Here is a 22,636-nt window from a genome sequence, read left to right on the forward strand (position 1 = left end):
GTTTATATGCACTGTTGAGGCACAGGCAGGCTACATGACGGGCACTGGTAGGCTGCTAGGCACAGTGAGGCTGCATATGATGTGCACTGGTGAGGCTGCATTGATCTCCTGTAGCATGTCCGCAGTCTCTTACCATCTCCTGTACCATGCCTGCAGTCTCTGACCATCTCCTGTAGCATGTCCGCAGTCTCTGACCATCTCCTGTACCATGCCTGCAGTCTCTGACCATCTCCTGTACCATGCCTGCAGTCTCTGACCATCTCCTGGACCATGCCTGCAGTCTCTGACCATCTCCTGTAGCATGCCTGCAGTCTCTAACCATCTCCTGTAGCATGCCTGCAGTCTCTAACCTTTTCCTGTAGCATGCCTGCAGTCTCTGACCATCTCCTGTATTATGTCTGCAGTCTCTGACCATCCCCTGTAGCATGTCCGCAGTCTCTGACCATCTCGTGTAGCATGTCCCCAGTTTCTGACCATCTCCTGTAGCATGTCCCCAGTCTCTGACCATGTCTGCAGTCTCTGACCATCTGCTGTAGCATGTCTGCAGTCTCTGACCATCTCCTGTACCATGTCCCCAGTCTCTGACCATCTCTTGTAGCATGTCCCCCAGTTTCTGACCATATCCTGTATAAATTTTTTTTTTAAAACAGTCAATTTCGGTATCGGTGCTGTTTCGGTATCAGTTTCGGTTTTCGGGATCAAGGAAGATTTATTTTTGGTATCAGTTTTGGCACCAAAAAACCCATTTGGTGCATCCCTAGAAAGCATTGTCCCACAATCATACTGTTTAATTTATGACAAGCTTAGCACTGATGTGCAGTTGTAGAATAGACTATAAAAGAACACTTACTTGCGTATCAATCCATTCAGCTCCTTGTGGAGTATGTTGAACCTTGCCATAAAAATGCACAGGAATCATATATTCTGGACGGGCTTTTTCCCAGGGGTTTCCATATCGCAGCCAGTCATCTGCCTCTTCCACCTATTTAACAAAATAAAAATGCCATAGAAAACAGTACTGGTAAAGTTGGTAAAAATACCATACTAAATTGTCTGACAAATTCTTGCAAGAACAAATATAAGCAATGACTATGCCGTTGAGCTAATTATTACCTAATTCCTTCCTAGCTTCTACTTTTTTTTCTGTTTCTAATATCCTTTTTGAGATCCTTCTGAGGTGTCATGGCCAAATCCTGTCTCAACCACTTACGTCATCAACACAAATCAGCAAGTAAATGGCCAGCACTTAAAGGGGTTGTAAAGGTAAATGTTTTTTCACCTTAATGCATTCGGTCTTCTGTCGCCGCCGCCGCCGCCGCCGCCGCCGCCGCCGCCTTCTGTTCTGTTCTTCTCTTCTTCTTCTTCAGATGTTGCCTCATCGAGTCCTCCACTCACAATGGCTCTGACCGGGCGCGCGGCGACTTATATAGGGACATCTCGGATGATGGCCCCGCCCATTATGGTGTCACAGTCCCAGAGGATGCTGGGACTGTGACATCATAATAGGCGGGCACATCATGCGGTGATGTCCCTATATAAGTCGCTGCGTGCCCGGTCAGAGCCATTGTGAGCGGAGGACTCGACAAGGCAACATCTGAAGAAGAAGAAGAGAAGAACAGAACAGAACAGAAGGCGGCGGCGACAGCGGCGACAGCGGCGACAGAAGACCGGGCCACCGCCTGTAAAAGAGCTATAAGAAGGCGCGGTGGCCCAGCAGAAGAACCGAAGAGGGGGACAAGACACCCAAAGTCGGAAGAAGAGGCCACGGCGAGGAAGAAAGCTGGACCCCTCCGCTAGTAAAAGAGCTACAAGAAGATAGCGGAGGAGTCCGGCGAGAAGACCCCCGAAGACGGAAGACCCCCGGAGCTGTGCAATAAACTATTTTATCTTGTGTGTTGTGTTTTTTTGTACTTTATTTTACAGGTGAATGGGTAGGGGTACATTGTACCCCATACTCATTCACATAGGGTGGGGGGCCGGTATCCGGGGGCCCCCTTATTAAAGGGGGCTCCCTGATTCCGATAAGCCCCTCGCCCGCAGACCCCGACAACCAACGGCCAGGGTTGTCGGGAAGAGGCCCTTGTCCTCATCAACATGGGGACAAGGTGCTTTGGGGTGGGGGGGCCCCGCGCCCCCCCTTCCCCAAGGCACCCCCCATGTTGAGAGCACGTGGCCTGGTACGGCTTGGGGGGGGGGGGGGGCGCTCGCTCGTCCCCCCCTTTCCTGGCCGACCGGGTAGCGTGCTCGGACAAGGGTCTGATGTGGACCTGGGGGGGACCCCCACGCCGATTTTTTTAGGCGTTGGGGTTCCCCTTTAAGTCCATACCAGGTGGCGGGGCCAGCGACATCTCCTTCACGGGCCCCCCCCCCCCTACCTGGAGACGCGCTCGAAATGAGTGGACTTTCCTCCACGTGCGTGGGCGAGTCCGTTCATTTCAAAAGTAGGGCGGATAGTACGGCGGACTTAGTACGCCGTATTAGTCCGCTGAAAAAGTGCCGTGTGTGGGCAAGTAGCCCGTTCGGAAAGTCCGACGGACAGTCTGGCGGGAAGTCCATCAGACTAAGTCCGTCGGATAGTCCGCTACGTGTATACGCGGCATTAGTGGTATTTCCCAGCTATTTCTCCATCAATATGAAATACAATGGTGTATAGTAGATGGGGATATCCAACGTGTTTCGAAATGTACAAGGATAAACAAAATCTTCAAGGAATATACCACTTCGGAAGAATAGGATAATTACATTTTAAATCAACATTTTGTGACTCCTGAATATAGCATGTAATATGAATGCATTATACAAACACTTACAGTATTTAAATCCTTTTGGTGAAAACACTCCTTTAAACGCAGAGAGAAAAAGCTATATCATCTTTGCAAGGTGCCCTTCATAACATACAAGGATCAATGGATAATATCCAACCTTGTGGCATCAATATAGAGGAAATTATTGCACTATGGGAGAAGAAGGATAAAGTATATATAAGAAGGCCAGTATGGTGGCCTGGATTTATGGGAGGAGCCCGGTGGGGGGGGGTATTTAACCAGCCTGCTCGCCTGTCGGTTTCCTGTGCACGATATCTGTTATGTCACTAGGCCGACTATTCGAGACTAAGCGTTTGTGAGTTTTGTATTCATTAGTCACGTCTTCATGAGTTTCGTGTTCTTGAGTTTCGTGTTCTTGAGTTTCGTGTTCTTGAGTTTCGTGTTCTTGAGTTTTGTGTTCGTGAGTTCCGTGTCCGTGAGTTCCGTGTCCATGAGTTCCGTGTTACGAGATTTCAAAGTATTTGTTATCCAGTCTCCGTTGTTGTACAATGTATCTGATTCGGCTGTCGCAGGTAGGACTTCGGCTTACGTTTTCTTTTTACGCTTTGCAAATTACCATGTCACTAAACTGTGATATCCAAACTCACAAATTACTCACAACATTTCAAGTAACCGCAACGTATACTTTTCATTTTGCACCGTCGTGTTTGCATAACCAAACACCGTTGATACCATGTGTCACAAGACGAATCGCTATCGCTCGCTTGCGACACACCGGTTGATGCCACATTAGGCATTAATTTCATACATATTTCAATATTTTCAATAGTTTCAAATTAGTTCTAACCATTTCAAAACATTTCAAATCATTTCTAATTATTTCAAAGCATTTAGAATCATTTCATTAATTTCTGTCACATGCTGCGCTCCGATTCGAATCCAGTTGCATCTTCGATGCACCAATTCGCTCCGGTGTGCCCCAGTTGATCTCGGCCTCATTTCAGTACATGCTCCAGAGTCGGATTCACTTGTCAGTCGTGGGTTCACTCACTGATTATTATCCCTGTCGTGGCATATCATTTCTTGTCATGGATTACACTCCGATACGAATCCAGTCACATCCAAGATGCACCGATTCGCTCCAGTGTGCCCACTTTTTCGGCCTCATTTCAGTACATGCTCCAGAGACGGACTCACTTGTCAGTCGTGGGCTCGGTCACTGATTCTTGTCTCTGTCATGGCATATAATTTCTTGTCCCGTATTATGCTCTGATACAAATCCAGTCGCATCCAAAGATGCCCCGATTCGCTCCGGTGTGCCCAGTTGTTCTTGGCCTCATTTCAGTACATGCTCCAGAGACGGATTCACTTGTCAGTCGTGGGTTTGGTCACTGATTCTTGTCTTTGTCATGGCATATCATTTCTTGTCACGTATAACGCTCCAACACTAATCTAGTCACATCTTCGCACTAATTTGTCCCAGCGTGCCCCAGGTATTAAGCCACATTTGAGTATATGCGCCAGAGTCCGATTCGGGTCAGTCGCAACAGCGGCATGGTCGATTCGGGCCTCTGTCATGGCATACAAATCATTTCACTGTCACGTACCGTGCTCCGATTCAAGTCCAGTTGCATCCGTGATGCACCGATTCCTCCCAGTGTGCCCCAGCTATCTGGCCTCATTTCACCGATTGCCTCATTTCAGTACATGCTCCAGAGTCCGGTTCGCTGTCAGTAGCAACCTCGGCACAACCGAGTTGTGCCTCTGTCACAGCAGATATTTTCATTTAATTTACGATCAAGGCAAACATTTCATTCATTTAATTTCATTCAACTCACTGCCACCTGTTAAAGTCACCATTCTAGTCAGGTCAGTCGGGTTCAGTAGATCCACCCTGCACCAGGTTGGATAGTGTCTCCCAGGTAAAAAAAAAAAAGAAAGAAAGGAAATATACACACCACTTAGGTACTTATGGCTTATAGGGAGCACAAGTGAAACTTGAAATTCATGTTAGACTTAATAGGTTCCGGTCAATCAAGACTCAACCCCGAGGACAAGTCACCTCACCTAGGGCAGTAGAACACCAGGACCATGTCCCAGGCCGGCAGTGAAGATCTGACGGCCCCTCTGTCCCCCTCTCCAGTTCTAGAGAGTGACAGTGTACAGTCGCTCAGGGGATGGACCATCCCAAAGTTGACCGCAGAGCTGAGGTATAGAGGGGTGCCCTTTCCCGGTACAGCTAGGAAAGCCGAGCTCTTCAAGCTTCTCTTTCCTCCACCAGGTGCAGCAGGACCCAGCACCCAGCAGGCATCCCTTGATTCCATTTCATCGGCCATACCTCAGCTGCACACCTTAGTGTCATCTTTGACCACTTCAGTTTCAGAGATTCAGACCAGAGTAGCACTCCTGGAGACCCGCCCGGCCGTTGCTGTCCCTGACCCTACCGTAGTCCAGGCTGTAACAATCCCTTCTACAGGTACCACAGGGTGGAGTCCCATTGTGTACCCATCCCATTTGGTTCTGGCCAACATCAGGAAGGACATCCTGGATGGCAGGGACGTCAACCTTGCCTCCCTGCTCATTTCTGTGCACAATTTGGCAGAGAATAAAGCCTATACTTGGGGGGACGTATCAGTAGTCCTTAAGGCCAAGGACCCCAGGCTCAATCGGAAGCTATCAGTACCGGAGTTCACACTGGCCTTCGGCATGATGAGGGATGTTATATGTTCAGTCTCTCCCAGAAGAAGGGAAGAGCTGGATCTATACCTTCATACCGTGGTAGACTTGGGCTACAAGTATGGAGGGTTTGGTTTTTACGACTACCACCGCTCCTTCTCCGCCAAAGCAGCAGCCAGGTTCTTACATTTTCAGATAACCACAAATTGGAGTCTGATGAACACGGAGCTCTTCTGTCGCCACTTTTGCTGGCTTACGCTCACCGTTGTGTGCAATTTGTCAATCTGCTACTAATACTGCCACTTGGTGCGCCAATGCGACAACCAGTCGCCCCTTTGATAGTCCCTCTACCTCCGGTTCGGTTCAGGGCCAGCAGGCCCCTGCACGTATGCCCCAGATGGGCAAACTCGAATGCCCAGTCCAGACTGTGGGAGGAGCAGCCACCTGCAATAATTTCAATTATGGTTCCTGTAACTTTAGCCAGTGTCACCTGCTCCAAATCTGCACCTTATGCCAGAGGGTACATCCTAGAATCGTGTGCGAAGTCAAGCAGCTGAAAAAGGCATGACTAAGCCGGGTCAATGTCACATGGCTCAGCTTCTAACTTTCCGCACACCCCATCCCGTCTCTGGCCACCTACCTTATCCAAGGTTTCACAGAAGGGTTCCGCACTGCCTTATTTCTCTGCCCCACACTACCCATGAGTGCAGGAATCTTCGTTCAGCGGCCACCGATGAGCAGGCCATAGACCAGCTCCTACAGACCAAACTAGACTGGGACTTTATGATAGGCCCTTTCACTCAACCCCCTTTCAATACCTGGAGAGTCAGCCCTATTGGACTTGTCATGAGCAAGTTCTCCAATAAACTACGTCTGGTGTACGATTTGGTGTATGAATTCCCTCATCCCCTCTAAAGGAATTCTCCCTCAAATACGCCTCCGTGGATATGGCAATTCCAGAGATACTTACAGCAGGCACAGGTACCTGGCTCTCCAAAGCCGATATCTCGGACGCCTTTAAACTCCTACTCATCCACCTGTCCCTTTGGTGCTGGCATGGCATCAAATGTAAGGAGGTATATTATTTTGCCACCAAGTTGACCTTCGGGTCGGAGAGTAGCCCCTGGCTATTTGATACATTTCCGCGGTCTCTCACCTGGATTCTGTTGCACAAACCCCAGTGTCAGGAGGTCATCCATTATCTGGATGACGTTTTACTAATGGAAACGCCTGGCTCGTTCCCAGGGGACCTCAACGGACTAAGGGTTGTGTTTAAAAACCTTAACATTCCCATCGCTTAACACATTAGGGCGGTCCTCCGAGACTTTACCTACACCAGAGGGTGCACCAAGAAGAAGCTGCAATCCCTCCTAGGGATGCTTAACTTTGCCATGCACATCATCCCACAGGGCCGCTCCTTCGTGCCCCGCCTACTGGTGTTCCTTCCCATACGCAACTCTTGACACCGCAGCAGTAGCAGACCTCTCCATGTGGGAGGAGTTCCTTTCCACCTGGAACGGCATATCCTTATTCATTCCCACCATATCTTCCCTGTGGCCCCAGGTAGTGACAGATGCTGCAGCATCCACAGGCTTTGCGGCAATTTTTGGCCATTTCTGGTTTGCAGGACCCTGGCTGCCACAGATACTAGCAATCCCCGGCTTCACCAGAACATCTTCCCTCTTTGAGCTTTATCCCATAGTGGCAGCCACACACCTTTGGGGTCATTGCTGGACCGGGCAAACTGTGGCCTTCACCACCGACAACCAACCCACAGCAGAAATCATTAATAATGGCAAGTCCAAATCCCTTGCAGTCATGTCCTTCCTGCGTAGGCTGGTACAACTATCTTTACAATTTGAGTTTAACATTTATTGTTCATTTGTTCCGGGCAAGCACAACCTCGCAGCAGATTTGCTCTCCTGTTTTAATTACACCCCAGTATCAGCCGCTATCCCTGCCTGGTCTCAACTGACCCTGGATTAGCTCAACACTTGCAAACAGCGACTCAACTCATCAACACCTCACTCTCCCACAACACCCTCAAGGCCTACCAAACAGCCTGGAGGGACTTCAAAAAATTCATGTCACACCACTCCAGGGAGACCTCAAGCATCAAACAGTTTCTGACCTTCATTTCGTACTGGGATACCCAGCTGGCCCTATTACACAACACTATTCGCTTATACCTAGCAGGCATCCAACATTTCTTGTCCCTACGGGACCCCACAAAATCCTCCTTGTTCTCATGCCACGCTTTACGAGCCATTCTACATGGCGTTCAGAAACTCCAACCGGTGGTCAGCACCAAATGCTCACCCATAACAGGAGACATCTTTAGGGGTATGTCGACCATCCTGACGACCTCTCCATTTGGTCTCCTCCCCAGTATGGTCCTACAAGCAGCCATGTACTTGGCCTACTATGGGTTCTTGCGACCTGGAGAATTCATGTGCAGCAATTCTTCAGGCCAAGTCCTACCTAAATGCCACTTGGTCGCATAGATCACTTCCTCCTGCACCTAGAGGTCTCTAAAACCCAGCAAGTAGGCTCAGGGATAGACATCCATCTTTACAGAACCAATAATAGCTGGTGTCCTGTTGCTACACTCAATTAACTATTATTACTACTGCCCGAACAGCCGGACTCCAGCCCCCTTCTTCCTTTTCCTGTCAAACCCTCGAGCGCCTGTCGGTTTATGAAACACATGAGAATACTTCTCCACAACCTTCACCTAAACCCTAGCCAATACTCTGGACACTCCTTTCGTATTGGGGCAGCCTCGGCAGCATCCTGTCACGGGGTCCCAGACCATGTCATTAAAAGACTAGGCAGGTGGAAGTCTGCCGGCTTCGCTCGCTACATCCCCAACCCGCAAGTAGAAATGGCTCAGGCATTTACTAAACTCGCTCAATGATCAAACTCAAATCAATAGAGAACTATCTCCTACCTGAATGTTTTGGCCCCCTTATTTTGGTAAACCGTACGTTAGACCAAAGGCGCACTTTCAGGACCATTTCATGTGGTAAGTTTTATGTTAACTCTGAATGTTACACTGCTTTACTGGTTGGAACTCCTGCAGAATATATGTACTGCAGTATGAATGGCTACCTGAAGAAAAGACAAGAGACTATGTTCCTTACTGTAAGGCCTTACAGTGTTGCTATTACCTACCAGAGACTGTAGGGGGAATATTGAGTAATTATACTGTCTTATCATTCTGTTGAAATACTGTGTAGCACATTACAGATCTCATAGTGTCTGCACAGTGTACTGTAAGTAGGAAGGTGCCCAGTGCTGAGGTTGTTACCTGAGCATTGGTCCCACTTGGAGACACGCCTGCAGGAGCGATACAGGTAGCTCTCATGTGATAGCCATTCACAACTATTTGCATCAGTATTGTATACCAATAAATGTTCTTGTGTTTGATGTTTGAACCTTTTCTAGTAAACTTATCTTTTGGTTTAATACAATCTGTTGTGAGGTTTATTCATTCTCCAAACAGGTGTAGCAGTGTATGCCTAGGTGACAACACAGGTAAAGTGAATATAATCTGTGACTATTCAATTGTCTTTTATCATTGGGTTTCACACCAACACTGTTAAACAGCTGTGTCAAACGGGTTAGAGCGAATCATTGGGGGTGGAAATAGCAGAGTACAGGCCCAATAAACTACCAACAGCTCCTTCGGGGGTAAGTGCTACATGTGGGGGCTCGGATTCTGTCACTCTGCAAGCAAGCCCCTCCTCATGGACCTCAGAGGGATCCTACCACCTTGCTTCAGCGGTGTGAAGCAGACATCGTTTTCAGAGAGACGCGTATGATAATTGAGCTTCCTGGAGACGTCTGGGAAGAAGTATGTCAGTCCAGTGTTCTGACAGCAACCGGTGTCACTATATCTTGGTCTCCATCTATCCAACAGTCGAAGAGGGAAAAGTTGATGCACCAGCTGCAAAGAGAGACATCCAAAATGATGGAGATGGCAACCGGGTTATTGGATCTCAAGTCTGAGTTAGACACGTTGAAGATGCAATTGTCCTAGATGACAGAGATGATGACCAGATTGACGGCAAAACATACTGAGTTGTCCAGCCAGAGGCCGAAGAATCAAGATGTCTGCCAAAACTGTGGAGGTGTAGGTCACTTCCAGCGAGTATGTCCTAGCCCACAAATGGAGACAGAAGATTGACGGAGACCTCAAAGAAGTGACCCAAGGACAGAGAGAAGATCGGGGCCTTCAAAAAGAACTGTCACTGAATCTGAACTGACACCAGCACCATGACAGAGAGCACTGAGACCACCCCAGCACCAAGATAGAGAGCACTGAAACCAGCATCGTGATAGAGAGCACTGACACCACACCAGCACCGTGATGGAGAACACTGACACCACACCAGCACTCTGATAGAGAGCACTGACACAAGCACCATGATGGAGAGCACTGACACCACACCAGCACAGAGATAGAGAGAGACCGCTGAAACCAGCACCGAGATAGAGAGAGAGCACTGACACCAGCACCGCGATATAGAGCACTGACACCACACCAGCACCATGACAGCGAGCACTGACACCACACCAGCACCGTGACAGAGAGCACTGACACCAGCACCGAGATAGAGAGAGAGCACTGACACCAGCACCATGATATAGAGCACTGACACCACACCAGCACCATGACAGAGAGCACTGACACCAAACCAGCACCGTGACAGAGAGCACTGACACCACACCAGCACCAAGATAGAGAGCACTGACACCAAAACTGATACCAGCAACTCACTGCGGGACCCAAAAATATGACACTGCTCAACCTCTTCAAACAGGAGGGTACGGGCATATAGTACGGTGTGCTTTTTTGTACAAGTGAGCCAAAGGTAGAAAAAAGGTCCATGTGCTAGATTATATAAATCGTTTATAGAGTTATGCATATACATGGTCTACTGGTCACATGTGTTGAATTCCTCCGAGATCCATGCCTCATTCATTTTTATAAATGTGAGGTAGTCAACACTGTCATGAGCTAGGCGAGTGCACTTATTGGTCACGATCCCCCCTGCTGTGCTGAACGTCCTTTTAGACAGGACACTGGATGAGGGGCAAGCCAACAGTTCCATTGAAAATTGTGCAAGCTCTGGCCAGAGGTCAAGCCTGCCCACCCAGTAGTCCAGGGGTTCATCACTTCTCAGAGCATCCACATCGGCCGTTAACCCGATGTAGTTGGACACCTGTCGGTCTAGGCGTTCCCTGATGCTGGATCCGGATGACACCTGTCGATGGGTCAGCTGAAAGAATGATCTCATATCAGAAGTGACAAACACATCTTCAAACTGCCCTCTTCTTGCAGGCACTGTTGGAGTGATACCCGCAACTCTTTTTCTGGGAGTGGGAAATCCTCTGCCAACGCACGCAAAAGCAGAATGCAGCATTTCTCTAAGCAAGGCCTGGAAGTCCTCCATTCTGACAGCCCTGTGTGGTGGTGGTAACATTTCCACCATTTTGTGTGTTGTACCGGGGGTCTAAGTACGTTGCCACCCAGTACTGGTCCTTGACCTTTATGCTTTTTATATGGGGGTCCCTGTTAAAACACTGGAGCATGAAGGCCCTCATTTGCAATAAACTGGAAGCGGTGTGGAGGCCTGGCTCCTGCTCATCATCCAGGATAATGTCGTCCTCCTCATTCTCCTCTCCCCACCCACGGACAACAACAGGGATCCCAGAAAGGTTTAAAGCATGCTCTTCTTGCTCCTCCTCATCTGCCCCGACACCATCCTCCTCTGACTCCTCTTCAGACTCCTGTTGTTGCCTTGTCTCAGATAGAGTAGCCCCCCCTGGGAATTCATCCAGTATTGCGACTTCCTCATCTTCTGCTCCTCCACGGCTTGATCAATGACACGATGCAATGCACGCTCCATAAAGAAGGCATAAGGTACGATGTCACTGATGGCGCCATGGCTGGGACTGACCAGTTTGGTGATCTCATCAAATGGCCGCAGAAGTCTGCATGCGTCGCGCATGAGCAGCCACTGGCGTGGTGAAAAAAAAAACAAGCTCCCCAGAACCTGTTCTGCCGCAGAGTTTGTACAGGTAGTCGTTAACTGCACGTTTCTGCTGGAGCAGCTTATCAAGCATATAGAAGGTTGAGTTCCATCACATCGGGCAATCGCAAATAAGTCGTCTGACCGGCAGATTGTGCCACCGCTGAATGTCAGCAAGGCGAGCCATGGCTGTGTAAGATCTTCTGAAATGGGCCAAGATTTTCCTTGCCTGCCACAGGATGTCCTGGACCCCAGGGTATTTGACAACGAATTGCTGCATGACCAATTTAGGACGTGTGCTATGCATGGCATGTGTGCAATTTTGCCCTGTTTCAATGTGCTAAGCAGATTGGCACCATTGTCACACACCACTTTACCAACTGTCAAATTGAGCGGTGTAAGCTACTGATCTGCCGGTGAACGCAAAGCTGAAAGGAATGCAGGGCCAGTGTGACTCTTGGCTTCCAGACACAACAGACGCAGCACAGCATGGCATCGTCTCACCTGGCATGTCGAATAGGTTCTGGGGATCTTGGGTGGCGCAGCGGAAGAGACACTAGCAGCGTAAAAGGAGGAGAGGGAGGATGGAGTAGGAGGAGAAGAAGAGGCAGGCCTGCATGCAATCCATGGCGGTAAAACAAAATCTACACGGGTGCCACGGGTTACATGGTTCACCCAGTGGGCAATAAAAGTTATATACCTTCCCTGCCCGTGTTTGCTAGACCACGTGTCTGTGGTCAGATGTATCTTGGCACCGACACTGTGTGCCAGAGATACATTCACTTGCCGCTGAACATGACCATATAGCTCTGGGATGCCCTTCTGTGAGAAATACTTTCTTCCTGGGACCTTCCATTGTGGTGTTCCAATGGCCACAAATTTTCGAAAGGCCTCCGAGTCCACCAGTTTATATGGCAGTAGTTGGCGGGCTATCAGTTCTGACAAGCCAGCGGTCAACCGTTGGGCAAGAGGGTTATCTGGCGTCATCATTTTTTTACGCTCGAACATTTGGCCCACAGAAGGCTGCCTTTTTCTGTGAGGACAGCATGATGGAAGGTGGAGTGGAGGACAATTCTGAGGAGAGAGGAGAAGGAGAAGTAGAAGAGGCTGGACGGTGAGAGCCTGGAGTGTGGCTTTGTGGGTTCCGTTAATCCCACTGGGCTCGGTGATGGCAGCTCATGTCCCTTCTTAAGGCAGTCATCCCTAGGTGAGTCTTGGGCTTACCGCGACTTATGCGTTGACTGCAAAGGCTTCAGATGGCAACACTATTGTCAGCAGCGGACACGTTAAAAAAAGCCCACACTGCGGAGCCATGTGCCGGTGTCCTGGGAGCACCAGATGTGACCGAACATAATTGATGCCTCGCTCCTGATACATTAGCAGTCTGGTTTGTCCCTCCTGTGCAATCTAGTTCTGCCTGCTTCTCCTCCCTATCTGCTGGTCCATATCTCCCTCTGAACTACTCTCCTCTTCCTCTCTTGTGGGCACCCACGTGACATCACTAGACATGTCATCATCGACGTTACCTTCCCCACCGCTATAATTAGAGATCTCAGAGTAGGCAGCAACACCAGGGACCAACTTCCTTCTTGGGCTGATCTGGATACTGTCGTCAGACTGGTGGTTGTTGCTACCTCCTCTTCCTGATCCAATGCCAAGAGTGGCTGCACATAGGCAATGTCTTGTGATGGATCGGAAAAAAATTCCTGTGACTCAAGTGGAGGGTATATGGTGGTGGTGGTGGTGTTGGTGGTGGTGTCTTTGGGGGGGCACACAGCAGAGAGTAAAGAAGAGGGTGCAGATCGAGAGGATGAGTAGGGTGCAGAAGAGTAAGGCTAAGTGACCCACTCACCAAGTCTGGTGCATCCTTTGACGTAATCGCACGCACCTTCTGCAATTTGCCACTTTGGCTCAAGCCTGTTGCTCCTGCCCTACCCTTACCACCCCTGCAGAAGGGCCTGCCTCTTCCAGGCACAATGCTGGAAATGGACTATACTATGCTTTCTATATGTGCAAGTATTTTATACGTGTATTACACCCCTATATACTGCACACCAAATAGTACACCTATACCAGTCCTTAAAAGGACCTTTGTGGACCTAGTAGTAGCTAGCTAGTAGCTAGTGAATTGCAGACTGTCCCTGCCCCAAACACCAAACTGTCCCTCCCTACACTGAGAAATGACAGCTGCAGAATCGGGCAGCACAGCAGTGCAGTATAATATGCTTTCTATATTTGAAAAAAAAGTATATTATATGTGTATTACAACCCTATATACTGTACACCTATACCAGTCCTTAAAAGGACCTTTGTGGACCTAGTAGCTAGTGAATTGCAGACTGTCTCTGCTCCAAACACCAAACTGTCCCTCCCTACACTGATAAAAGCCAGCTGCAGAATCGGTCAGCACTCAGCAGCACAGCAGTGCACCATAATATACTTTCTATATTTGAAAGAAAGTACATTATAAGTGTATTACAACCCTATACACTGTACACCTATACCAGTCCTTAAAAGGAATTTTGTGGACCTAATAGCAATAGCTAGTGATTAGACTGACTGTCTCTGCTCCACACAGCGTCCTTTCCCTACACTGACAAAAGACAGAATGTAAAATGGCCGCCGTATCAGGTCTATTTATAAGGTAGGGGGTATGTCCATGTGCTGAAATGTCTCAATTGGCTGTCCTGTACACCATGATGGATGTGTCATGGGTCAAAGTTCTTCAAAATGTAAACGCATATGTCCACCGCGAACAGCGCCAGAAGTCCGCCGGTTTGGTGAATCACGAACGAGCAAAGTTCGCCGCAAGCCGACCGCCGGGCGAACCGCAAGGCCATCTCTATTCAAAGGTACAACAGAATGCTTGAGCTAGAGATAATTGAAGAGTCTTAGCTCTTGTACACATGGTCGGACATTCCAAAGGAAAATGTCCGATCGGACCGTGTTGTTGGATAATCCGATCATGTGTGGGCTCCATCCGACTTTTTCCGTCGGAATGTCCGATCAACAAAGTTTAAGCGCTGGATATAAAATTTTCCGACACCATGTTTCGATTGGACTTTGCCTGAACGTAGTCCGGTTGCAACGAATGAACGTCATCACGTTCTGAACGATTGGATTTTCCAACAACTTTGTCCGACCGTGTGAACACCAGTTTCGGACAAAATCCGTCGGAAAAAATCAGACGGATTTTGTGGTCGGCATGACCGTGTGTACAAAGGCTAATAGTGATTGGTCTAGTCTAGCAGTTGGAGGTTTTGTATGGTTGGTTTAGGATGCTTAATTCAGTGATAAAATTTGAGTTTTATCTCATACTCTGGGTACACAAGGTTATCTGCAGATTTAGAAAAGTCCATTAGCTAATAACTTTGGACTTCACAAAAGAATGTTGGCAAAAATACAATACAAAAATATGCCTTTTGGGTGACAAAATGCCCCTGCAACATTTTAAAGAGCCATGGGCAGAACCCTAAGGCCTTGTACACAGGGTCGGACATTCCAACCACAAAATCCGTCAGATTTTTTGTCAGAAAATCCGATCGTTCGGAACGTGGTGATGTTCGTTGTGTACGATGGGACTACGTAGAGGCTAGTAGCCAATAGCTTTGGTCTCGTAATTTTATCTGAGCATGTGTGGCACTTTGTCCTTTGGAATTCTCTACAAATGAGCAGAAAAAGTCAGATCAGATTTTTTTGTCGGTAAATTTTAGATCCTGCTCTCCAATAGAGCCCACACACGATCTTTCATGACTTTCCAACAATAATCTTCACGATTTTCCGACAATATAATCCGATGTGACCTTTTCCGTCTGAATTTCCGACCGTGTGCACAGGGCATAAGACCTCAACAGCAGTATGCTGCAGCATATCTGGGTGACATAGTGATACATAGCACTGACTGGGAGTATCACTTGCCCTGTGTCCAGGCTGTATTAAATTCTCTCTTCAAGGCAGGCTTTATGACAAAACCCAAAAAGTGTGTCATTGGTTTAGAGGAAGCCAAGTGCATAGGCTACACTATTAGTCAGGGGAAAAAAAACAGAAGAGCTCCAAAAATCGGCCCGTCCACAAAGACAAAAGTCAGAGATTTTCTTGGCATGACAAGTTACTATAGGAGATTTATCATATTGAAACTTTTCAACGCATCCAATTGACTGACCTTACAAAGGGGAAAAACTCAGTAAATTGTAAAATGGTACCCAGAAGAGGAATTTCAAACTCTCAAATGGATGGCTCAGAAGAGACAAATAGATTGGTATACTGGCACTTTTTGGCAGTACAGGAAAGCACTGATCAGGTACTAAACTGGGAAATGAACAGTAGATGCCATGTCCCAAGTTCACTCTTGCAGGGCCACATGTATTCCAACAGCAGAGTGTCTCACAAGGAGCCTGGAAAAGTCCTGTTTTGGATCTCCCAGGCTCCTTTCTTATACTTTTCAAGACCTTGGTTTTGCACTGCTCCCTGTCAAGCAATTTAGGTTTACTTGAGGTGCATAGTTAGTGCTATGCAGCTTGGGGAATAGCCAGGTCTTATCTGTTAGAGCTAAAGATTGTTGAAAACTGTATGTGGAGGATGATATGCATAGATCTTGGGAAGCCTGTTAGGTGTAAACACACCATCAAGATGACCACTGCCTTGCTAAAGAAGCTGAGAGTAAAGGCGATGGACTGGCCAAGCATGTCTCTAGACCTAAACCCTATTGAGCATCTGTGGGGCATCCTCAAACAGAAGGTGGAGGAGTGCAAGCTCTGAAGCATTCACCAGCTCCGTGATATCATCATGGAGGAGTATAAGAGGACTCCAGTGGCAACCTGTGAAGCTCTGGTGAACTCCAAGCCCAAGAGGGTTAAGGCAGTGCTGGAAAATAATGGTAACCACTCAAAATATTGACACTTTGGGCCCAATTTGGACATTTTCACTTAGGGGTGTACTCACTTTGTTGCCAGCTATTTAGACATTAATGGCTGTGTGTTGATTTATTTTGAGGGGACAGCAAATTTACACTGTTAAACAAGCTGTACACGCACTAATTTACATTGTACAAAGTGTAATTTCTTCAGTGTTGTCACATGAAAAGATATAATAAAATATTTACAAATATGTAAGGGATGTACTCAGTTTTGTGAAACACTGAATGTAGTTGGGTTCAAATAAAGTCCATCATAAATATGCCACTGTAATAAAGTGCAGAGTGCTTCATATCCCACTATCACTCCAAAAAGTGTGTAGAAAAGATGTGCTCAGTATAAAAATGGCCTCTTACAAAACGGAATAGATCTCCATTACAGGGATCAAACACAGCTTGCAATCAATCTCTGCAGCAAATGCTTCTCAGTGAGCGTACCTTCACAGCCCTCTTACAGCAGCGTGAACCGTTGTATGGGTGAGATCCACTCACCACAGAAGCGTGTATGTAATGTGAACAGAGAGAAACCTCAAAGTGCAAATCAGTTTAACAAGTTTATTGGATAAAAAGAGTAACACATAGAGGCACAGAAAAACGAGCAGTAATGTAAGCCTGCCACGTTCACCCATTATACCAGCCACGATGATGTCACACACAAACTCCACCCAATGCATTTCCCAAAAAATTGCATCTTCTGGGATTGGAGGATGCAGTGTAATGGCAGCAAGCAAACTTTAAAGAGGAAATGACACTGGAAATGTACATACAAAATACACAGTGCTACTGTGGAGACATAATGTGGAGAAGAATATGAGCTGCTATTCCGAAAGGCTAATTCCAGCTGATATGTAGAAATTGTTTGAAAATAGAGGACTTTGTCCACCAAGCTGGAATATTAAAGGAGAGATTTCTGGAAAAATTGTATTCCAATGAGATTTTTGAACAAGAGATTCAGAACAAACCCTTAATTCTCTCCTTACTTTCAAACAGAAAGAATTGTCAAATAATAAGCTTGAGAGGGTTTTTCTCACTACCTTCTCAAATCAACATTGATTGGATAGGTAGAGTCTTAAACAAATATTGGAAAACTCTTAAGGAAGGCAATGTACTAAGCCCAGTACTACCTGAACGTTCACAAGTCAGTTTTAAAAAAACACGTTCCCTTAAGGATGTGATAGCCTTAAGAACGTGATCCCATAGCTCCTCCTCCCAATAACATAATGTTTTAGAATATAAACTTCTACGTTTCTCCACCACAAAATGCATGCCACACTGTTCAGATATGTATTTGTAAAAAATGTGGAAAACCATTTATCATTTCCCTTCCACTTCACAATTATGTGGCACTTTGTATTGGTCTTTCAGGTAAAAGCCCAATAAAAAAACATTTACGTTTTTGGGTGTAATATGACAGAATGTTAAAAATTCCAAGGGGTATGGATACTTTTTCAAAGCACTGTATGTGCTTAGTTAAAATTTCATGAATGGAGTTTACAACCACTTTAAGGATGACCATACACTATACCAGTGGTCATCAACCATGTAAACAGGGCCCACTAACAGGCCAGGATTTGTATTACCTTGGGGTGATGCAGACTATAATACTGCAATTACTGACCAGTAAATTATATCATCTGTGATGTAGTTCAGTTATCTTGCAAACCTGGCCTGTTAGTGGGCCCTGAGGACAGGGTTGTTGACCACTGCACTATACAATCTCCTTTAGAGCTACCTACCATCAACTATGTAGCACAAAGGTCTGTCTGATTTGATATTAAAGTGAGACTAAACTCTGATTTAAAAAAATAAAATACTTTTCAAGCGTGCATTTTTAACAAAAAAAGTACCATCTCTTGAACGTAGCCACTTTCTCTTGCTCACTCCTGAGATTGACTATGGGATTTATAGTGCGCATAGAGCAGTTTACAAGACCACCTATAATGTGTAATGCTCCTTCCATACAAATGGAAGTGAAGGAGAAACAGATGTTACAAAGAGGCAGAAAAACATAGTAGGAAACTATTTCATGAAAAAATACTTACAGAGCCATTAAATAGTGGATGTTTATGGATGATTTTTGGAGAATAAGGATATGATCTAGTGAATGATTTGTTGAGGTTTGCCCTAAACCTGTTCCAATGGCACCTTGTGTGATAGGGTATGACATACCGTATATACTCGAGTATAGGCCGACCCGAATATAAGCCGAGGCCCCCAATTTACCCCCAAAAAAACTGGCAAACTTATTGACTCGTGTATAAGCCGAGGGTGAGACATGCCTGTCCATCCCTGTGTGTGTGTCCGTCCATCCCTGTGTGTCCGTCCATCCCTGTGTGTCCGTCCATCCCTGTGTGTCCGTCCATCCATCCCTGTGTGTGTGTGTGTCCATCCATCCATCCATCCCTGTGTGTGTGTGTCTCCATCCATCCATCCATCCATCCCTGTGTGTGTGTGTCTCCATCCATCCATCCATCCATCCCTGTGTGTGTGTGTATCCATCCATCCCTGTGTGTGTGTGTCTCCATCCGTGTGTGTGTGTGTGTGTGTGTGTGTGTGTGTGTGTGTGTGTGTGTGTGTGTGTGTGTGTGTCCAGCCTACCTGTGTCCCGAGCCTTTGTCCCGAGCCTCCGTCCCGTGCCTTGCCTCCTTGCCTCCGTCCCGTGCCGTGCCTTGCCTCCGTCCCGTGTCGTGCCTTGCCTTGCCTCCGTCCCGTCCCGTCCCGTCCCGTGCCTTGCCTTGCCTCCGTCCCGTGCCCTCTTCGTCGGCGCCTCGGCGGCCATTGTAAAATTCAAAAGCCGCGCCTCCGCCTTCGCCTGTGATAGGCGGAACACTGAATTTCCCAGCAGCCTGTGTTCCGCCTATCACGGACATCGTATCATCCTCGTCCGTAGTACGAGGATGATACGATGTCCGTGATAGGCGGAACACAGGCTGCTGGGAAATTCAGTGTTCCGCCTATCACAGGCGAAGGCGGAGCCAGAGGCGCGGCTTTTGAATTATAGAATGGCCGCTGTCTGTCTGCTCGACACGCTGATCGAGCGGGCAGACAGCGATGACTCGAGTATAAGCCGAGGGGGGCACTTTCAGCCTCAAAAAAGAGGCTGAAAATCTCGGCTTATACTCGAGTATATACGGTAGCTATTGGGACAGTAAGCGGGAAAAATGGGGGACACAGACAACCATACAGAACCCAGCATACAATCTAACCCCTTTTTCAGTCGGTCCTGAATGGAAAGAAAAATTTGGCTGGGGAAAAACTTTATGGTTAACCTAAGTGAAAAATCAAGGCACAGTCAAGGACCACAAAGGGGCTGTGAGGTAAGGGTGTTCATAGAGAATGGAATAGGGAGGACAGTAAGAGGTGGTGCATAATATTATGCTTGTATGGGAAAATAAGATCTCCAAAAGGAAGGGCTGCTGGGAGAAAGTGAGGACAAGGAGTCCTGGGGTATGGGGAGTAAGTACCTGTTCTCTGACAAAAAAAAGCCCTGCTATGTATTTATAATGCTTTATACATATATGTTAAGCTATTTGGTAAATAATTATTACAAACCTGCCAGCCATTGCTAATCTTTTGGTTGAAAATCCCAAATTCGTATCTGATCCCGTAGCCATATGCTGCAAGCCCAAGAGTTGCCATTGAATCCAGAAAGCAGGCTGCATATGAAAAATAAAGAATATACTTTCAGCCCATTATAAGAGATTCTGATGCAACATAGAAGTATATGGAAGTTCACAAAAAATATACTATATGAACTAAACTATTATTCTTTCCTATACTGTAAAGCAAAACAAAACTAACATTTTCTTTATAACAACCATAAAATTATAGAAAAATATAACACATTTATATAAAGTACATTACGACATTTTGCATTATAAGGAGAAAAGTAGAAACATATATAATTGAATTGTTTATATAATCTCTTTTATGTTTTTATGAAATGAAGAAAAAAACATTTTTTTTATTCAAAGTTGTCAATTTAATAAGAAACTTCCCACACACAGCATGGACATACTTAGAATTACACCCCAGGACATATTTTGCTACTTCTCTCAAATACAGAAATATCACATATCTGAGACTTTTTTGCAGCCTAAAAAGGCCCAAAATCAAAAAAATTAAGAAGCACCTTCAAGCTTTCCTGATTGGTGATCATGCTTGAAGGCCCTAGAGTGCCAGGGCAGACAAAATGACCACATTTTGCAAAGCAAACATACAAATGTATTTTTTACAGAGTCATGATGAGTCTTTTGAATATATTTTATTTCTTGACACAATTTTTTTAGAAAATGAAAAACAATACAAACTTGTCAATTAATATGATTTCCTAACACAGTATGGGTATACTTAGAATTGCATCAAAAACACATTCTGCTGCTCCTCCCAAGTAAGACAATAACATATAGATTCATTTTTTTCACAACCTAGTCACATAGAGGGACCCAAATTCAAAGAAGCACTCAGAATTGTATGGGTGTAGCACTACCCATATAGGAGTTGCTGATTTCATGGTTCCTCACTGATGCACAGTCAGTCACACAGCATTTCTTTCTTGCATCAGACATAGGAATCAGTCCTTTGGTTTGTTTTTGTTATTTTATTAGGGGATGGTAACTAGAATGGGGTAAGGGATCATGGAATGCCCAACTTGAAAATGTCCAGTCAAAGCCAGGAACAACTTCCTCCCTATTTACAGGTCCCACTTCTTTCTCACACCTGCACAAATTTGGTTTCTATGTAAAGCTTCAACTGGTTCACTCTTGGAGGAACTAACAATATCTAGTTAGTTCACTTGCAATCACTTGGTAAATTAGCACACATATGGAGTGAATAGCATCACCTTCTTCCTCTCCGTATACACTGATCCCAGTCCCACTGCTTGCAGAAATACTAGCACACCTGGCTGCTTCCACCAGCCCACCTGGCCGTTTTCTCTCCCCAGTCCCCTCAACTGACACACACATGGAAACTCCCCAGGGCAAGGTTGGATAAGATTTGCCACACCGCTGTCTTCAAGAGAGCATTGCTACAGCTGGCAGTCTTTCCCATTCTCTGTCGCTGCAATGTGCTCATCTACTCAGTGTCTCCCCTTGCTCACTCTGCTGCCTCTCTGGTTAGGATCCCTCCAACTGCCTCCTGTGGTGGGATCCTTCCAGGCCAGCCTCCCAAGTTCCAGTCTGAGATAAACCCCCTCCCTGGCAGGGGTCCCTCAAGGGCCACCGAAAGACTCTCCTCAGCACTGCTTCTCCATCTTCCACCTGACTGGCATGGCCAATGTCTATTTAAGGACTCCTTATTTCCCTGTCAGACCCCCAACCTGGGGATTGACTAAGGGCCCCTAAATATTCCAGGCCACCCTTTAACATTCTAGAAATGGGGAGGCACCAGAGAGCTGCCTGGATGAATCATCCAGCCCTGGCCTCTAATAACCCTGATCCAATTTCAGTGACTTAGGACCAGACTATAGTTTGCCTACTCTAATTCTAGTATCACACACTACAGGGTGCTACAGGAGCATAAATTAGGCATCTAATTTTCTGACTACTAATCAGGTCTGTGAAGGCCTTGGAGCAAAAGGACAGTAGAATTCTGGACCATTGTAGAACGTTGACACCACAGGGTATTCTTTAAGAGTTTTGAAAATATTATTTTTTGCCACATTTTTGGAAAAAAAATTTTTTTTTACAAAAAAGCATGGAAATACTTAGATTTACACCCCAAAACACACTCTACTGTTCCTCCACATAAGACTTTTTCTCCTGAACTACATAGGTCTTTTTCAGTGTTTGGAACAATTATCTACAGGACATTTTATCTTGTATATCGCACAAATCAACCAATAATGTATTAAAACAGTGTACTGTAATAACTGCCTCTGTATTAGTGGCAATATAGCTTAGTGTAGTGACATCAATAGCGTCTATATATAATATATAAACCAAAAAAAGGGCCTGAAATTATGTGTGATGACACACTATAATGTCCTCAAAACATTGTTTAGCAAGTGTAGGTAGCGTCACTCTAGTCAAAAATACTGCATAGATCAAACATGTGGATAAAGGGCTTTAGGAGAGGGGAGGAGGAAGAAAAAATTGTATTATTCGCAGAAGACCTCCTTCTGCTTCTCAGAGATGTACAGCATTCTATAGGGGAAGTAATGTATAGAATTAAAAACTTTGGACACCTCGCAGGATTAAAGATAAATTGGGAGAAATCCTGTATATTGCCTATTGATCCCCTGG

The 22,636-nt window shown here is 46.3% G+C and overlaps 1 protein-coding gene across 1 annotated transcript in view; it reads right to left on the reverse strand.

The window, feature by feature from the left end:
- Nucleotides 1-22,636, reverse strand: part of PYGM (glycogen phosphorylase, muscle associated) — a 717,259-nt gene that overhangs the window by 473,735 nt on the left and 220,888 nt on the right. The window contains 2 exon segments of the mRNA XM_077457746.1: nucleotides 851-982; nucleotides 19,944-20,047. Of these exon segments, the coding sequence (XP_077313872.1) occupies nucleotides 851-982; nucleotides 19,944-20,047 (236 nt within the window).

The sequence above is a fragment of the Lithobates pipiens genome, unplaced genomic scaffold (genome assembly GCF_037356315.1).
Source record: "Lithobates pipiens isolate NorthernLeopardFrog02 unplaced genomic scaffold, aLitPip1_a1.2 Scaffold_10, whole genome shotgun sequence".
In the NCBI taxonomy this organism is placed as follows: domain Eukaryota; kingdom Metazoa; phylum Chordata; class Amphibia; order Anura; family Ranidae; genus Lithobates; species Lithobates pipiens.